The sequence below is a fragment of the Leptosomus discolor genome, chromosome 8, assembly GCF_034619465.1.
Source record: "Leptosomus discolor isolate bLepDis1 chromosome 8, bLepDis1.hap2, whole genome shotgun sequence".
Classification (NCBI taxonomy): Eukaryota; Metazoa; Chordata; class Aves; order Leptosomiformes; family Leptosomidae; genus Leptosomus; species Leptosomus discolor.
This window is the reverse complement of record NC_141398.1, coordinates 44239927-44256716: the sequence shown is the minus strand read 5'-3', so window position 1 is coordinate 44256716 and position 16790 is coordinate 44239927. Positions and strand designations below refer to the sequence as shown.

Genomic DNA, 16790 nt, shown 5'->3' with positions numbered 1-16790 from the left:
AAAACATCAAATATTACTCTTACTGTTTTCTGCCTTATGTATTTAATGCTGCAGAGGGCATTGAGTATAAACAAAAATACCTTTACTGTTTAGTTAAACCACAATCAATTATGTTATGAAAAAAATATCAAAAATCTGTAAAAGTGTTGGGAAGGGGAAGGAGTGATGAGGAGAGCCATGAAAGTAATTTTTATCTTTTTTTCTTTATCTCTTCCCCCTGCCCCCTGTCCATAGGATGCTTTACCACTTTAAGACAAATGTTTCATCAGAAGCACTAATGGATGTTGGCATGCCTTGGATAAAGTGGTGACCGCTGGATGTCATTTGTTTCTGTTCACTTCAGAGAGCCAAAACTGACTCCATTTGGAGTTGAGAGAAAAAGCAGTACAGACCTGTCAAGATGACTGATCCTATGATGGATTTTTTTGATGATGCCAATCTTTTTAGTGAGACCCTAGAAGGTTTGTCAGATGATGCCTTTGTTCAACCTGGACCTGTTTCACTTGTTGATGAATTGAATTTGGGTGCAGAATTTGAACCTTTGCACATAGACTCATTGAACCATGTGCAAGATGCTCAAAATCAGCAAAAGATGAGTGAATTTGATCAGCTGAATCAGTATGATTCACTGAAACTTCACTCAGTAAATCAGCCTTTTAGTAGCTCAGCTGACAACGTCTTATCACCACACTCTCAATTCAATTGTTCACCAGTTCATCCACAAAACCAGTCTAATGGGATGTTTCCAGATGTGGCTGATGGTAGTCCTATGTGGGGTCATCAAACTGCCACAACAGTTTCGAATCAAAATGGGTCTCCCTTTCACCAAGGACATTCTCAGTCTATGCAGCAAAACAAAAGCTTTGTAGCACACCATGACTTTGCCTTATTTCAGGCTAATGAACCGCAGCATCAGTGTGCCTCGCTACGGTCGCAACAAAGCAGAAACAACACGGGGCAAGATGCTCTGAGTCAGCCAAAAGACTTCATGGAAGTTAACGTATCTACTTCTCTCAGAGTCAATGTTAACCACCCACCTCCGGTTTCTAATCCATCAACTTCACAGCAGCCTCTGTCTGTTCAACAGTTTTCTCAAACTGCAAGTGCTTCAATACATTTTTGTGGGAATCAAGAAGGAAATTTTGATGGACAGTCCCCAACTATTACTCCATGTTCTGTCAATAATAGCCAACAGTTTTCCTCTCCTTATTCTTACTCTAATAACCACATTTCTCCTACCAGCCTTCTTCAGTCTACAGCAGCTCTTTCTACTAGCCAGCAGACACACTCTATCTCTGACTTCACTGGAAGTGATGCCTTTACATCTCAAACAGGGACCAAGCAAGAAACAACTGAACACGTGTTGAATCCTAGTACGCCTTTGAATTCAAATAGTTTTCAAATGTTGCATTCTGCACATCCTCAGGGCAACTTTAGTAGTTCAAAACTCTCTCCTGTGAATATTAATTTTGCAGCTCCTACTGGTTCAGCTTCTCAGATAAGCCATTTCACTGACCCTATTGAAAGCAACGGTTTTACATCTTTAGATGACAACTTACTTCATCAAGTCGAGACTCATAATGAACCATTTACAGGACTTGACCCAGATGACCTCCTTCAGGAAGACCTTCTGCCACAGTTCGATGATTCTGCATTTGTTCAGGATAGCACAAGCCATGTTTTAGAGCATGACCTAGAACATCATATAACCCCACAGCAAGTAACACAGTCATCTGATCTTGTTCGAGCACAGTCTCAAAGTCAGATCCATCCTTGGCATTCTTCAGTTTCTAATCAGCATCTGCAAGACAGAAGTCATGTAACCTTACAAGGACAGGTATGTAAGGATTTGAGGGGGTGGGGGTTTGAGCAGTTTGATTTGGTTAATCTGGTGAAATGAATAATAGTGACTGGTGCTTGTGCCACAGTGTGATAACTGAAGTCTCTGAGCGGTTACTCCTTGACCCTGAAGAAGTCTAAGTAACAGGTAGTTTATGGAAAAAAACCCCAACGTTGTTGATGCAGACTGTGCTTTCTCCTGTTGTTTTCTTACTGTCGCAGAAAACAAGATTTATATGACTTGGATTTATTCAGAAAAAACTGGTTCTGGTCCTTCTGCTGCTTATATCTCCTAAGTACAGCAGAGAAAATTGGTTATTTTATGATTTTTGGTGCAAATACAATGACTTACTGTCTTTTAAAGTACTTATAGCAACATATTTTTAAGAGCTTTAATAAGGCTTGTGTGGTAGATTTCCTGCAAGAATTGCACTGGTTTTGATACTTGGTCCTTTGCTTGGTGTCTTTGTGCTTGTACTCACTGACTGAAAATACAACCTTTGTTGTTGTTGGGTTTGATGTGATGGATAATAATAGAAAACATATAAAAGGCTATGCCTATGTTTGGTTTTGGCTAAACCAAAAAATGATGCAGTTGTTTCAGCGCAGCATGCGCATCTACTGCAAGTATTAAAGCCCTCTGCATGGAGGACAAGATAGCATAAAAATATGATGCTTTTCAAATAGTTTTAATTGAGACATTAAGCCGGCTTTTTTTAGTGCTGACCTTCATCTGTATCATCCTGTTCTCTTTGATAGGAAGTATGTAAGTGTCAATAAATTGAAATATAGACTGGTGCTTCTGGATTGCTTTGGTGTCTTATGAGGGTAGCTAAGCTTTTCAAAACCAAACAAAATACGGCAAGTAAAGTTATTTTCTCACAACACTGTAACCAGCAAATTCATGGGTTTTATTGCAACTACTAGAAACGTCAGCATATGAGAGTTTCTTTCAGTTTTTTCAGCTCAAAAACTTCCTAAATCAAAAGAAAATATACCTTGAATGTAGAAGAGACTTAACCAAAGGCACAAATAATTATTCCTTCAGCTTTTAAAATTTATCGATCTTTAAAGCTATTGCTGTGATTTTGGAGACTGGTTTAGTGGCTTTCGTTGTTAATGCTTGAGGAGTGGTATCGGTGACTGCATGACCTATGAGTTAATACCTTAATGTTATCACAGTTTGGCTCTGCTTGGTAGCTTCCAGCCCAAATTTGATTTGACAGGAATGACTGAAATTTCTTCAATTAGATGGTTTGGCAGAAGGAGGTGTAGCTTGGGGCTATTTAGTCTTAAGAAAAGGAGGCTGAGGGGAGACCTTACTGCTCTCTGTAAATTCCTGAGAGGACATTGTAGAAAGGTAGGTGCTGGTCTCTTCTCATATGTAATTAATGATAGAACAAGAGGGAATGGACTCAGGCTGCACCAGGGTAGGTATAGGCTTGACATTAGGAAGAAAATTTTTACTGAAAGGGTTGTCAGGCATTGGAATAGTCTGCCCAGAGAGGTGGTTGTCACCATCCCTTAATGTGTTTAGAGGTTGTTTAGATGTGGTGCTTGGAGATATGGTTTAGGGGTGTGCTTGGTTAAGTAGGGTTGGTGGTTGGACTTGATGATCTCAAAGGTCTTTTCCAACCTGAATGACTCTATGATTTTATGATTTTCTGTAAGTGCACATGTTCAGCTGCCATTGCTGGTTATCTAGGGTTTTCAAAGTTGTGAGAATGTCCACTAAAATCCATGTACGTGTGAACAGTGAAAGTAGGAATTTTTATTTTGAACTCCTGTTTTAAATTCTAGTAGGAATTTAGCTTGTATTTGGGAAAGGAGAGGGAATATAAATGTTTTCTAATTTTCAATCTGTGCATTTGAAAACAGAGGCAATTCTGACGTCAAATATACACATGCAGACAGTTTCAGGAAGGTTGTAATAACTGTATTACTGTTCTTGCTAGCAATATTCTCTCTACCTGAGAATGTAGAATGATGTCTTACTGGGAAAAAATAAAGTATCAGGAAGAAAAGGAACTTAATTACTGACACTTGCTTTACTTAGTTTGCAGAACATGGGCCTGTGAAGGAGACAATGCAACATCCACGCTCCCCCCTTTTATTTTGATGTTGTTAGTTTAGAGATGAGGGTTTAACACATTTAATCTTTGGTCTGGTTCAGTACATTCCTTCTCCGTTACAACTTCTGCTTATGTTTATGGAGTGTGTAATTGTTACTTCCTACTAGGGAAACTTTTTCTGTAAAATTGTGGTGTGATGTTAATGGAAAGTGTATACAGCTGCATAGTTGAGATTAGCTTGATTAACTGAATGATGCAGTAGATGCAATCTGTCAGTTTTGATAAACTTTTCTTATTTTTAAGGTCGAGGAGGGGGAAGAAGAGGGCACAGCCCAAGTAGCTACTTCTGTCAGTTATCTCTGTAATAACCTAAAGACACATGGTGTAGAGATGTGATCTAGCGTCTAGACGTGATCTACTAGCAAGACGTGATCCTGTTTATTCCTGTGTGCACAGTACTGCAGAGGGAGCAGCACCTGAGTTCCCTGCCAGGAAGCGGAGCAGTAGAACCCAGAGTTGCCAACAGTAGCGTTGAGGCTCTTGGTCTCCCATGAGCATACTTGGGTGAAGGGTGAAGAGGAAGTGGATTTCAGGAAAAGTGGGGGTGGTGAGAAATCCAGGGGTTAGTATTGTTTTTGAGGAGCATGTGAGATACAAGCCAGGCAGCGGAAAGTAGGTCTAATAAAACTTCCTGGTGCTGTGACTTCTCTGTTGTGTATATCAGAACCTTTTAAGACTTACTTCGATCTCACTGACATCAGTTTTAGTGCTTTGTTTTGTGACTAGGAATAGAGGAAAAGTTCTGAGACCGATGGAGAGTGTTTAAGTTTTTTGGGGTTTGGTTTTGATTTTTATCACAGTATGGAAACAAAGCGACTTTACGGTATTTAAACTTTTTTTACATTTTTTTCCCTGGAACTTTGAAATGAAACAGACAGAAAACAGGTAGTTATAAAACTACTTGGTTTGGTTTTTGTTATTTTGGGGTATGCAATAGGTTGAAAAACTGGATTCTGACCTTGATTAGAATCGGACAGATGTTTAATCTTTCCTTCAGAAACTGGTGGTGAAGTGGTAGCTGTTAAGCTATTGTGAGGAACGTATTGATGGGGGAGTGACAGAAGCAAACAATGTAGAAGCCTCTTTAAATCAGTGGTGTATGTAATATGAATAGGAGTAGAAAGGTATGGCAATTACTGAAGTTAAGTGTTTCAGATCTGTCTTTTGTCTGATTACAGTTCTAAGAAGGGTTTTAGTTCTAAGTCTCACTTCTGTTCTTTGATCACTTTGTAGAATTTAAAGTTCAAGATGAGTTCGTTTTGTTTGAGCTTTTTTCAAATGTGTGTAGTTTAACCAGCGAGGAAAAAGGAGGCATAACGGATGAGGAGGGAATATTGGTCTTACTGCAACTGGTTGTCTTTAGGCTAGGAGTTAGGTGGGAAGAGATTTTGCTAAGTTTCATATGTAATAGCTAGGATGAAAAGTTTATCCTTTAACAAGAAAATGTGTCATACTAGCTTTTGTACACATTGAGGAAACAATTGCTACTGGATTTAATTACTTTCATCAGTTTTAGTTTGATAATGATTGAGATTTTTTTCAGACAGGAAAACTTTCTTTTATGAAATAGTTAATGAAATCTAGCTATTGGAATGGACTCAACATTAGACAACCAAAGATCTTTACAGTTAAGCAGAAGTCATTTAAAATTAAGAAAGAACATTGAATACTTGTTTCATTATTTAAAAGCAAGCATACTTACCCCATTTTTAGTTTTACAGCTGTTCTTTTGATAGAAATTAATTTAAAAAATAATACAATCTGTTCAGTGTAATAATGCTGCAGAATTAAAAACAAATCTAGAATGTCTTGTGTTGCTGTTATACTTTCTGTGCTTGCTGTAATTAGATTATAATTGTAAATAAATTGTGCCTCAATTTTTACATCATGCATTTTTCATCAGAGTTAGTTTGAGAACAGAAAGTGGAGAAATGCATTGAAGAGTCATGTAGCCTCAGCTTTGACTAACATTTCTGATCTTTTTAACTCCACTTAAAACTGTTTGGTGTTTGCTAAAGCTAAATAATCTATTTGCTTTTCATAAAGTTGACAAAAGAAAACAAAAATACAGGCTTCAACATTCAGTTCTGCATGTTTAGAAGAAAAAGGGAGTTGGAAAGATAATCTGAAGTATAAACTGTCCTAAGAGAATTTTCCAGCCATCTCACTGTGTACGTTATTTTATAATAAGCATTTTAGTCTCTTCTGGCTACATACATGAAACGAGAATAATTGAGATTAAACTGGAAAATAATATTCCATTAATAATAGGACAAGGTGGTAGTCTTAGTTCTTAAACCGGGTGAATCTTTTTTCCCTTTTGTGACTAGAAGTTTGGTACCTAACTTGATAATTCAGTATATTAATGAATTCCAGTACCTCACTGACTTTTTTTGTAGAAACTGTCTTGAAACATGCAAGTGCCCTTATGCTTGAAAGCATGAGCTTTCCTACCAATTGCTTTATAGCAACAGATGACACTATATTTTTTGAGAGAATTTGTCTTGCCCTTGCTGAAAGTTTAGCAAAGAAAGTCTGAACATTGTAGATGATTGGTTGGTTGGTATTTTACCCTGGGACATCTGTACGTATCAGAAGGGCATAACCTCATATATGAGTGTGTCATCAGAGATGGAACTAAGTCTCACCTGATGAAAGTCCAGGCTTATGTGCTGCTGAGATGCAGGCCCTGACAGGCCTTTCACCTCTGACTGTGTTAGCAGCAGCCTCCCTTTAATATCAACTGTAGCTTTGTTGTAGACAATGACTCTTCCACTTGTAAACCTCTTACTCCACCATTGGTTGCTGTTCTACTTCTGTATGAAATCTTGCAGTGTGAAGTTTTTACGAGAGAAATACGTAGTAGGCAGTGATGTATTTTCTCAGCTAATTATGGGAGGTACAGCAAACTAACTGCTTGGTATATGCAGTTATGGAAGATGTATGAAAGTCAAGGATATAGTATTTGTCAGAGTGCATTTCTTACTTTCTGTGTAGTTTAATTTTAAGTGAGCCTGTAATGAGAAATACTGTAAAATAATGAACTGATCACACTATATATAAATCTGTTGTAGAAGAGACTTGCTATTTTGCTTAGTAAGTTTATAGGTTACAGCTCCTAAGTGTTGTTACAAGATTGTAAAATGATGTTACTTATATTGCTTGTGAAGCAGTGGATGGCAGTTTTCAGTGGGACTGAGCATAGTAAAATGCATATCTCAAAATTTGCTCTACTTTGCATCATCTGAAAACTGAAATCTAGACGTCTGTTCCAGTAAGCATTTGTGTTTAGGGGGACATTAAAAATCATATCTTGTAATCTTGAAATGTAAAAAACCCACCCCCCCAAAAAAAACCAACCCTCAAACCAAAAGAGCCCTAAAAGTTTTTTTTTTCCCAAAATGCTTAATAGTTCTGGTATAGTTTCCATTAAGCATATCCACTGTATTTATATTGTTCTTGTTCCTGTAATTATGGTTAATTTTATGGGTGACATCTTCATATTAACAAATGTAAATCTTTTTCTGAACTTCCCTTTTAAACCATTTAGGAGTTGTATGTTCTGGATTTAGGTCACTGTGCTTAAAGGACAATTTTCACCTTCCTTGTAGGAGCTTAATAAATTCTTTACCACAGTGAGGCAGCAGAATTCAATTGTCATCTCCCAGCACCTAATAGGTTTATCATGTATGTACAAGTAATGAAAGTAATCCCTCCACTGACCTTCTTTGTACTGTATTTTGCAGCTTTTTTTGCTTCTTTCTATTATTTTCAGAAAGGCCTGCACAAGTAGGAGGGAGTGAAAGTGGTGAAGCTGTGTCAAATGCACAGAGTTAATAAGAGGAGTAGGGCAACATCTCTGAGCTCCAGTAGTGCAGTTCCTGGAATGAACTAAATCTTTTAAACTATAGCTGTATATAATATGTTTTCATTACTAATCTATGGCTTTTTGCCAATGATGTTATCTTCATTGAAGATAGCAATATTTTGATAGCTCTATTTATAGTTGAATGTGTATGAAGCATTTCCTTTTGTATATATTTTATATAAGTTTTATATAAGCATTTTATACATTCTATTTTTAAGGTGGAAGATTGCAAGGTTGGGGAAAGGAAGTACATGTTTGTGGGATTAGTTTGTAACACATTTACTGATGAGTATTTATTGTAGTTTTTAATTTCTCCATTTTTCGTTTGCTTGTTTTTCCTTTCAATATACAGCTGTATAGTAAGGGAAAGACAAAAATAGCTGGACTTTTAAGAACAGGGAGAATACACCAGAGTATCTGCTTTACTGTTTTAAAGGATTTATGAGTTTGTTAGTAACTGCCATCTCTGTGTAGAGTTAAATTGTTTCATCAGTCGTCTTTTTTTAAATCTTTCTTCCTATCGCTAATGCTTTTCTTAAGTCTCTCTCAGCCTTCATCATTTGTCAAATAATCAGGCTCTCCAAATCTCTGTGTATGTTTCCTCTTAAAAACAAAGCACTTGATGTTGTAATAATTGTTATCATTTAAGAATATAATTTTTCATGAGATAATTTTGCTCTCATTAAATGACTGCAATAATTATCTTTAAAATGTGCCAGAAGAGAAGCATTTTTGTAAAAAGTAGTTAACAGATGGCAAGCATAGGAAGGAAGCTTCTGGCTAGGTCAATTTACAGGAATAATCCTACGGGTATCAAGGCGAGACTAGTTGACAAAAATAAGTAAAATAGATATTATTTTTTAAATGATATTGCAGAGTAAGTGTGAATAATCTAAATAATTATTTGCAAGGAGATGTCTTGCTAACACTGAAGAACTATAAAGCAATTCAGTAATGTGAGAGCACTGATACAATCATGCAAGCTTAGTGTCTGGAAGAAGTGGTACCTAATTACAGAGAAAACAGAAAACAAAACTCATTCTAAATTGTCGTCTAAAGACAGCAAGGCATACTATAGAGTGTTAAAGCTGTAGTTCAATATCTGCCTAAACTATAATTAGTTTAAGGGGAAAAAGTTCCTATTATTCCACTTTGTGTTAATGCAACCATTTGGGCTATGAACTGAACTGGGAAACTCCTTCAGGTGCAGAGAAAGATTTTACTTTTTGTTGTTGAGGGTGTTTTTCAGGTATACAAGTTCCTGATTTAGTTCTCTTCTTGGTTCACATGGAATTGTGTACCATAGAAACGGTGGGGAGAGAGGAAGGGAGTGGGAAGCATCATTTTCTGCAATAGAGGCAAAACGATTTTACATGGAACTGCAGCCTCAAATGTGAAGTGGGCTTGTTGTGGAACTACCCATTGGCACTGGTAACCACTAATCTGCTTTGTCTAACGCTGTTATCTGAAGTCTGAATTTTTGAGTGGCTTCAAACATACCATTGTCTCTATAACTTCCAGAACAGCGCTTCATCTTGAGACATGTTGTAGAAAATCAACACTTGCTAAAGTGTTAGTGAAGTGTCATTACTGAAAGAGAAGCAGAACTTGTAAAGATGTTAACTAGTTGTATGGTTTTAAAGCCAAAGAGTCTCAAGTACATTAGGAATTCATGTGGCATTTGTCCAGATGTCAGTGTGCTTTGTGCATTCAAGTTTTATAATTTCTTTTAGCTGATATGTTAATTCTAAATACTTAGAGATGAAAATAATTTCTAGCACTTTGTCCACTTAACAGCCTCCTGTATTTGGAGAGGTGTTGTTTTCTTTGTTCATTATCAGGTTAAAAAATTTGCAGAAGTTCCTGGTTACATGTATTTCCAAGACTGTGTCTATCTCTAGGTGTTGAGTGGATTGAATTTAGGAACTCTTAAGGCTAATAAATACAAACGAGTGGATTTCTAGGATGATGAGACTGAGAATTCTTATGTTGATTTCAGTGAGCTTGATAAATGAATCTAGGAATGTAGCTTTAGGCTAGAAGCAGTTGACAAGTCTTACATTTTTGAAAGCTATGTAATTTGTAGTAGAGATTGATTTTTCTTTCATAAATATGGCAGGTTTTCTTTTGTGTGGGTTATTTGGCTTGTGTTTGCACTTACTTCGGTTTTTTGCTCCCTTGATGCCTTTCTGTGAAGACTAGCATTTTAATTTATATCTTATGAAATTGTTCCCCTCTTTTACATACTGCCGGTTCAGGAGTTAGTCTGTATTTGAAAATAATTTCAATGTTAGTAGCATATCGTATATGTGCACGTAATGCTATTCAATAGCATATATTGAATTGCAAACCAGAACTAGTTCATAGATTGATAGGAAGGCCTCTATTAAGAGCTATTCATGACTTCACAACTTAGTTTCTATTTATATGTTGGAAAGAAAAGAGAAGTTAGCCTTTAATGTTAAAGGAGAGATTGCAAATATTTTGATTCTGAGCATTTTGTTTCTTTTCCTAGAGTTTGAAACATTGTTTCAGAAAGAGAGTTCTGATGGATAGGTTTTGAAAATAAGAATAATCTTAAAACCAGTTGTTTCACTCTACCATCTTTTTTACTGAGTATGCACATATAAAAGGAGAGTTCTTTATAGTATTTTAAGCAAACTGAAGCTATTGTGCTTTTCACGACTCACAACGTGCTGTGGTTACAGTACCTGTTCTTATACTTCAGAAGGGTAAGAAGAAATAGTGCTAGAAGATGCGTTACGTTTGAGTTGTTTCTCTTTGCTAAATCTTCGTAGCAGCTGCTCGTGAGGCCCAGGTATGGCTCAGCTTGATGTGTAGATTTTGTTGTACCAGAAATTTTGGTTCTTGAAAATTAAAAAAGAAGCAACCAGCTGTTACAGAATGCAAGTTGTCACAGGGAAGACAGGTAAATTAATTTAGGGAACGTATGAGTGACAAAATCAGACCTATGTCTTACTGTCCTTGAGTTTAGTAAGAACAATTTTAAAAAAAGGTTAGGCAGATTTGTTTTGATGTGTCAGTGATGATCATCCTGTGGAGGTTTTTTGACCTGCAAGCATGTGGTATTATGAAATCTGATCAACTCCAGTTAGTACACGAAAGGCATGTTTTATGGTGCCAGCTTAGTGTGCTTTTTGGCTTAATATAGTTTAATTGCAAATGTGTACAGGCTTTGACTGATTTCAGGCAACTTTCAACTTTGCTTATACAGGGCAGAGGTAGCAAGGTGTTCACGCTTTTGGCTGTGCTTGAAGACGTCCTTGGCAGCACACTGCGGCCTCTAACCAGGCTGTCATTCTGCTGTGTGTTGATAGCGGTTTCTGTTGACTTTAACTCCATTGAAGTTGATAATAGTTTCTCTTGTCTTGAGCTTTACATTGGGTCTAGTCCTGCCTCTTCTGCTAATAGGCAGACTCAGTTGAGATAAAAAATTATTGCTATGCTTTTGTTTCTAGAGCCCTGTCTTGAAACGTTTTCTGTTTGATTCCTACCAAAAGTTTATGCTCCCTGCTGTTTTGGTTTGGTTTGGTGCTGGTTTGTGGGTTTTTTTGTCTGGTTTTGTTTTTTATGGTTATCCCTGTGAAGCTCTTAGATGCTATATTCTTTCTGTAGAACTTTTTAAGGAAACTTCTGGAAAAAAACTGGTATTTTTGCTTTTGGGTTTTTCCTTTGCCTGAAATAGAAACCTGTTGGTGCCCAGTAGTATCCTCTGACTTGTGACCTCTATTTTCAAACCATCGCCTCTTCTTGATAAATTCCTTTTCTGTAGGCATCTAGTTTTCCTCCTCAATTTGGGGGGAGGATTTTGTTCAGGAATATTTAATTGAGAAAACTAGATGCAACAGGAGTGCTTTCATTAGGCTTACATATATGCTAAAGTACTCTTTTTGTATTTGAGATCTGGCATGGAAGGCTGTTAATGTAGTTCATTGAAGCTGAAATGAAAAATATGTAAGTTGGTTTGAATTGAAGTGGAAGAAGTATGCCCCCCTTTGATTTAAATGGAAATATTCTGTGTAGTCAGTACTGGTTTTAATGATATTAGTGACTTCATAGCTGTTGATGTTAAAAATAAATTACTTTTTCCAATATCTGTCAGTATATTTTTATGTATGTTAAGTGCTGATTTTTTTTTTTTTGTCTCACTGAAATTACAAATATTGAAAACATTTTGATTACTCTGTTAGGTATCATGGAATACTTTAAAAAAAAAAAAAAGCCATGTTAACTCCTCCTAGTGAATGAAATTACTGTAAATAGAGATCTTACATGCTAGCCTTTCTGTAATCTGTTTTGATTTAAAGACAGTTCATGACCAGTATTTCCTTATTAATATGAAATCAAATCATATCTTTTTTTCATGTCTGTCATCTTTCACACTACTTCATTGTTCTGCCATGAAGCAATGAAAATGCATAGGGTTTTTTTTGTGTGTGTGGTTTTTTTGGTTGTGGGGTTTTTTTTAAATAAAGTTGGTTGCCAATATTATCATAGAATCATTTTCTGGCACTGACCAAGTCAGTGATCAGTTGCAGCATGTTGTTCCAGGAGCCTTCATACTCTGAATAAGCTGGTTCGTGTAATTTCTAAGTGAATTTTATTTTACCATTGTGCTCAATGTACTACAAAATTTGAATAGAATTAGGTATGTTTTGCTGTTAAAACATGTTGTGGAAGAAGATCTGTCTCTGTGCTTTGTTTAATCTGTGGTTGTTTCTCTGACCTAGCCCAGTTTTTCTTTCTGTAGGTAATTGCAGAAGTCTAACGCTGAGACAAAGGTGGGCAGGTTCATGCTAGTTCTGTGTAGTTCTTGCTTACTTGCCCTTTGCTTTCAGCACATCAGACTCCTTTAAGTAGCAGAAGAGTAAAATAAAAAAAATAGACCATGGACGGTTCTGCAGTTTACATCCCTTCACAACTAATGTCTTCTGACTCTGGGACAAAAAAAAACCAAAAACAAACCGAGAGGTTTCAAGGGGGGGAGTGTAAGGAAATAGTGAGAGTAGTAAGGATGAAAGGGGATTTGTTGTGAATTATAAAAATGTTTTCTTACAAAGCCACTGCCATGAGATGTGTAGAAGGAACACTTGAACTGAAATTAAGTTTTGACAAGAACCAGCTTCCATTAAGGTCCCATTGCCTTCTCTTGTGAAGTAAGAGATGTGTGCCTGGTTTCTTAGTGTGCTTAGGATAGGTATGCTGAAGCTGATTTTGAGTGATTGGATTAAGGTGAATAAAAAGCTCCTTGTGTGTTGTTCATTTGGGAGGTAGTTTGGGTGGGTTTTTGTCTCCTGGTCTTCCTCTCTGGTTGGTAATAAAAAACATGAGAAAATTAATCTCTTGGTGGCACACAAAAGTGGTGGCCGTTTAGAATGTGGGTGGGCAGATAGCAACTTGGGAAAATGGAACGAGAAAAGCTCTTTTTTTCTGTTTAGTTTGGAGGTTTTTCTAATTTTGTTTTCTGTTCTGCATACTTTTGCATCGAATTCTTTGTTATTTTATATTAAAATCAGCATTTTTAAGGATTTTTGTCGTCTTGTATAAATAATATCTGTCTAAAGGTAAACAAAATGACTTGATTTAAGACTACTTGAAAACTAGCTAAAACCTGAATGCTTTTCAATATGGAAATTTACTGAAAACTGTAAGTCTGGATAGTGCCTATGTTATTGAAATTGTTGGGTGTGTAGTGAAGAGGTTGAGTAAAAGCTATCTCAACACATTCAGCTTCATGCCCTCTAGTTTGTATGGCATGTATAGGTTACTCAAATGTTCTTTTTTCCTTAAAAATAAAGTCAAAATTTCAGCTGCTATTTACAATTTAAGGCTTTATGCAGCTTCTGAAATAAAACCTTTATTTAGAATCTTCTGTCTGTATCCACTGTGTGGAAAAAAATTGTCACGTACCTTGATATTTCCCAGTGAGCTCAAACCTGAGTTTACAGTGGCAGGTGAAAAAGCTGCACACTTGCTTCTGCCAGTTTTTAGTTTTCCTGAGTGTGAAAGACTTTCTAGTAATGTAGAAAACATGTAGCTTTTAAAATTTTAATTTATTTACATTGAGTTTGTGCACCTCTTTCTATCCCATTCCCCTTTGCAGTTATTAATGTAAGGTAATTTTATACATGCAAACGATAGATACGTATGTTCTCAACTGCGTATAGCTGTAAAGGTTGAACACAATTGTGTGTTTAGTTTTCACAGTGTGCACTGCAGTTTGTATTTATTTTGGTATCAGGTCACTGACTTGGTATTACTGCTTTGCTGTTTGGGTGACAATAGCACTTGCATGGTTCCAGCCAGTATCGGCATTCTGTACGCACAGGCTGGATATGTTGCTTCCGCGAGTGGTATGCCTTTCAGTTAGATTATTCAACTCTTAGGCTGCATCTGTTTGATACAGTTTCACTTGGTAGTATTTGTGTACTAAGCTGAAGTTAGCAAAAGAGTGACAGTGGACTAGTGTGAGTTTATCTGAGCTGTTACTAAAAAAATGTTTATATTTTTAAGAAAACAGCAGTAAAAGTTGCAGTGAAAAGTTCAATATATTCTGTGTGCCGCATTTTTTTCTTTTGCTTTATTTCATGGATGGAGTATGTTTCTTTTCAGGTATTTTTTCAGCTTTTTTTGTTACAGATTTGGATTTATAATTCTTAGCACTCTGATTACAGAATTTCAACATTCTGTATTTCCAAGCAAATACAACCTTGGATTTTATTTGGCCCCTTGTTTTGCTTCTTGATTGTGCTTGCAGTTTTGGAAAAGTGCTAACACTTGACTTCCTTTGTGACTCATAAGGCCTTCAAGTAAGCTGCTGTATTATTATAGATCTTGTTCCTTTCCAGACACCAGTGTCTGAAAGAATGTTTTGTATGAGACTAACTTCCTTTGTGTTTAAAAAAAAAAATACATTTCAGAAGTTTTATTTTGACCATCATATTGCAAGATTTGTTTCTGCATTTGAACCTCAGTGTGTGAATTGTCTTACTGACTTCAGACAACCAAACTTTTGAATTTGTCTTTCTTTCAGGACAGGAGCTTTTTATAAATATATATATATATAAAATATCAAAAGAAAAAAAGTATATTAAGTAAGCAGTAGTTTCTGAAATTGATAATTAGAAATATAAACTATTACAGCAGTCTTCTATTTTGTTTTGTTTTGTTTTTGTTATGCATAGAGAATTGGAACAGGCTTGAGTAATCAGAATGGAAATACATTAAGTGGAATCTTTTGATAAATTTTAAATTTTCTATATTAAGCATTTTGGAAGAGGAAAGAGTGATAAACGCTGCGTTTCTGGGAATACACAATTTCCTTGAAAGTTCAAAATGAATACATTTTAATTTATACATTGAAAAGTTCCTTTTCAATCATAATTAAACACTAGAGAATGATATCATGCATAGAGAAATTAATATTTGAGTAGAGGAACAACAGCTTAAATATTGTCATAAATGGACAAGTACACTCCACAGCATTTGCCTTTTTTTAAAGTATTTGTTCAGCCATTTCTTAATCTATATAATGTAATAATTTGCCATGGAAGTCCTGTCGGTAGGTGCACATTTAAGAGGCTCAGGTGTACAGGTAGGAAGGAAAAAAATAAAGGCAATGTTAGATGTACTAAGCATGAATTTAAAACAAGAATAACAAAACAGGAAGTGTAAAAGACTGATATTTCAGCTGCTTAGTCAAAATACCTTCTGAAGAAGTATGGGTCCCTATAGCATTTCCACAGTTCTTTGGGTTTGATGCATTTGAATGCCTTGAGGCAAGGGGGAAGAGGAGGTAGGTAACAGGAAGGCCTGTTTAGCATTGCTTTAGCAGAACTTCTGTTCAGGTTTTCTTTTGTCAGATAAGGATCTATACAGAAATCAGGAGAAGAGAAAGAATGCGTAGGTTATGCAGTGTGAAAGGGCTGGATTTTGCAGCTTGTGGTTACTACAATTGCAATGTCTTATGTGGATTCTCAGAGGTCCAAGGAGGATTGTTTCATTTCACTCAATAAGATTTCTCTGAGATTCCCGTTCTTCTAATTTGACTAAATTTAATCAATGGGTTAGAAGTGATTAGAAGCTTGGAAGCATAAATGCACCAACTTGTATGGCATAGTTGTATACCCTGGGCTTTTTTTAAAAGCACGCTGCATAAAAACTGAACAGCTGTCACTTGTAGTTTAAGGTGCATGTATAACTGTAACCTGAGAGCCGAAAAATGGCGTAGCTGAGTATTTTAAAGCTAAATCTTTCTTGTAAGTCTTTAGTCAAAGACTGTATGATTATCAAAGACTGGCCGCGTAGTAAGGGACAGAAGTGTTCCTTGCTCTGAGAGGGACCACTGTTCTTTCACATGACAGCGGAAGGACACAGACGTTTAGTGTATCTCACTGTTTCATTTTAGATCAAGCAACTTGGGAAAGAGGCCAGTCAGGTGAAGGTATTAATAATGTGTTTCCTTGGGGCAGCCAGTGAGGTTTGAGGAAGTTGTAGTGACAGACTTAGCACCGTGTCATGTCATAATTTACCTAAGTTAATCTTGAGTACGGTAACTGCATGAAGATGTCTTACATGTCCAGTGATCAAGCATCCAGTTGGGGGGGAATTCGGGTTTCTACTTTGCACTGCTATTTTAAATTTCAAAATGTGTGACATTTTGTAGACTGGCGTGGGTTTTAGTTGGCTTAGGGATGGTTTAGATTGAGGACCATTAGGAAAAGGTCCACTGCTGTCTGCAGAACTGTGTTTGCTACTTTACCATTCAGAGCTCTGTAGCTGAAGAGCAATGATGTGGTTCACGACACTGATATTGGCATTTGTCTGCCCTCCTTATTCATGTCACTGCTACATCTGCTTTTGAAAAATTCAGCAGATAGTAGCAGGAGGACTAGAAAATCTTGCTTGCAGTAAGCTTATACTTGGTATGT

The 16790-nt window shown here is 36.5% G+C and overlaps 1 protein-coding gene across 3 annotated transcripts in view; it reads left to right on the top strand.

The window, feature by feature from the left end:
• Positions 1-400: 400 nt before the first annotated feature.
• CHD9 (chromodomain helicase DNA binding protein 9) overlaps positions 401-16790 on the top strand; it is an 80881-nt gene continuing 64491 nt past the window's right edge. For all 3 annotated transcript variants that reach the window (XM_009950512.2, XM_086469282.1, XM_086469281.1), the window contains exon 1: positions 401-1837. In XM_009950512.2, the coding sequence (XP_009948814.2) occupies positions 401-1837 (1437 nt within the window). The remainder of the gene's footprint in view (positions 1838-16790) is intronic.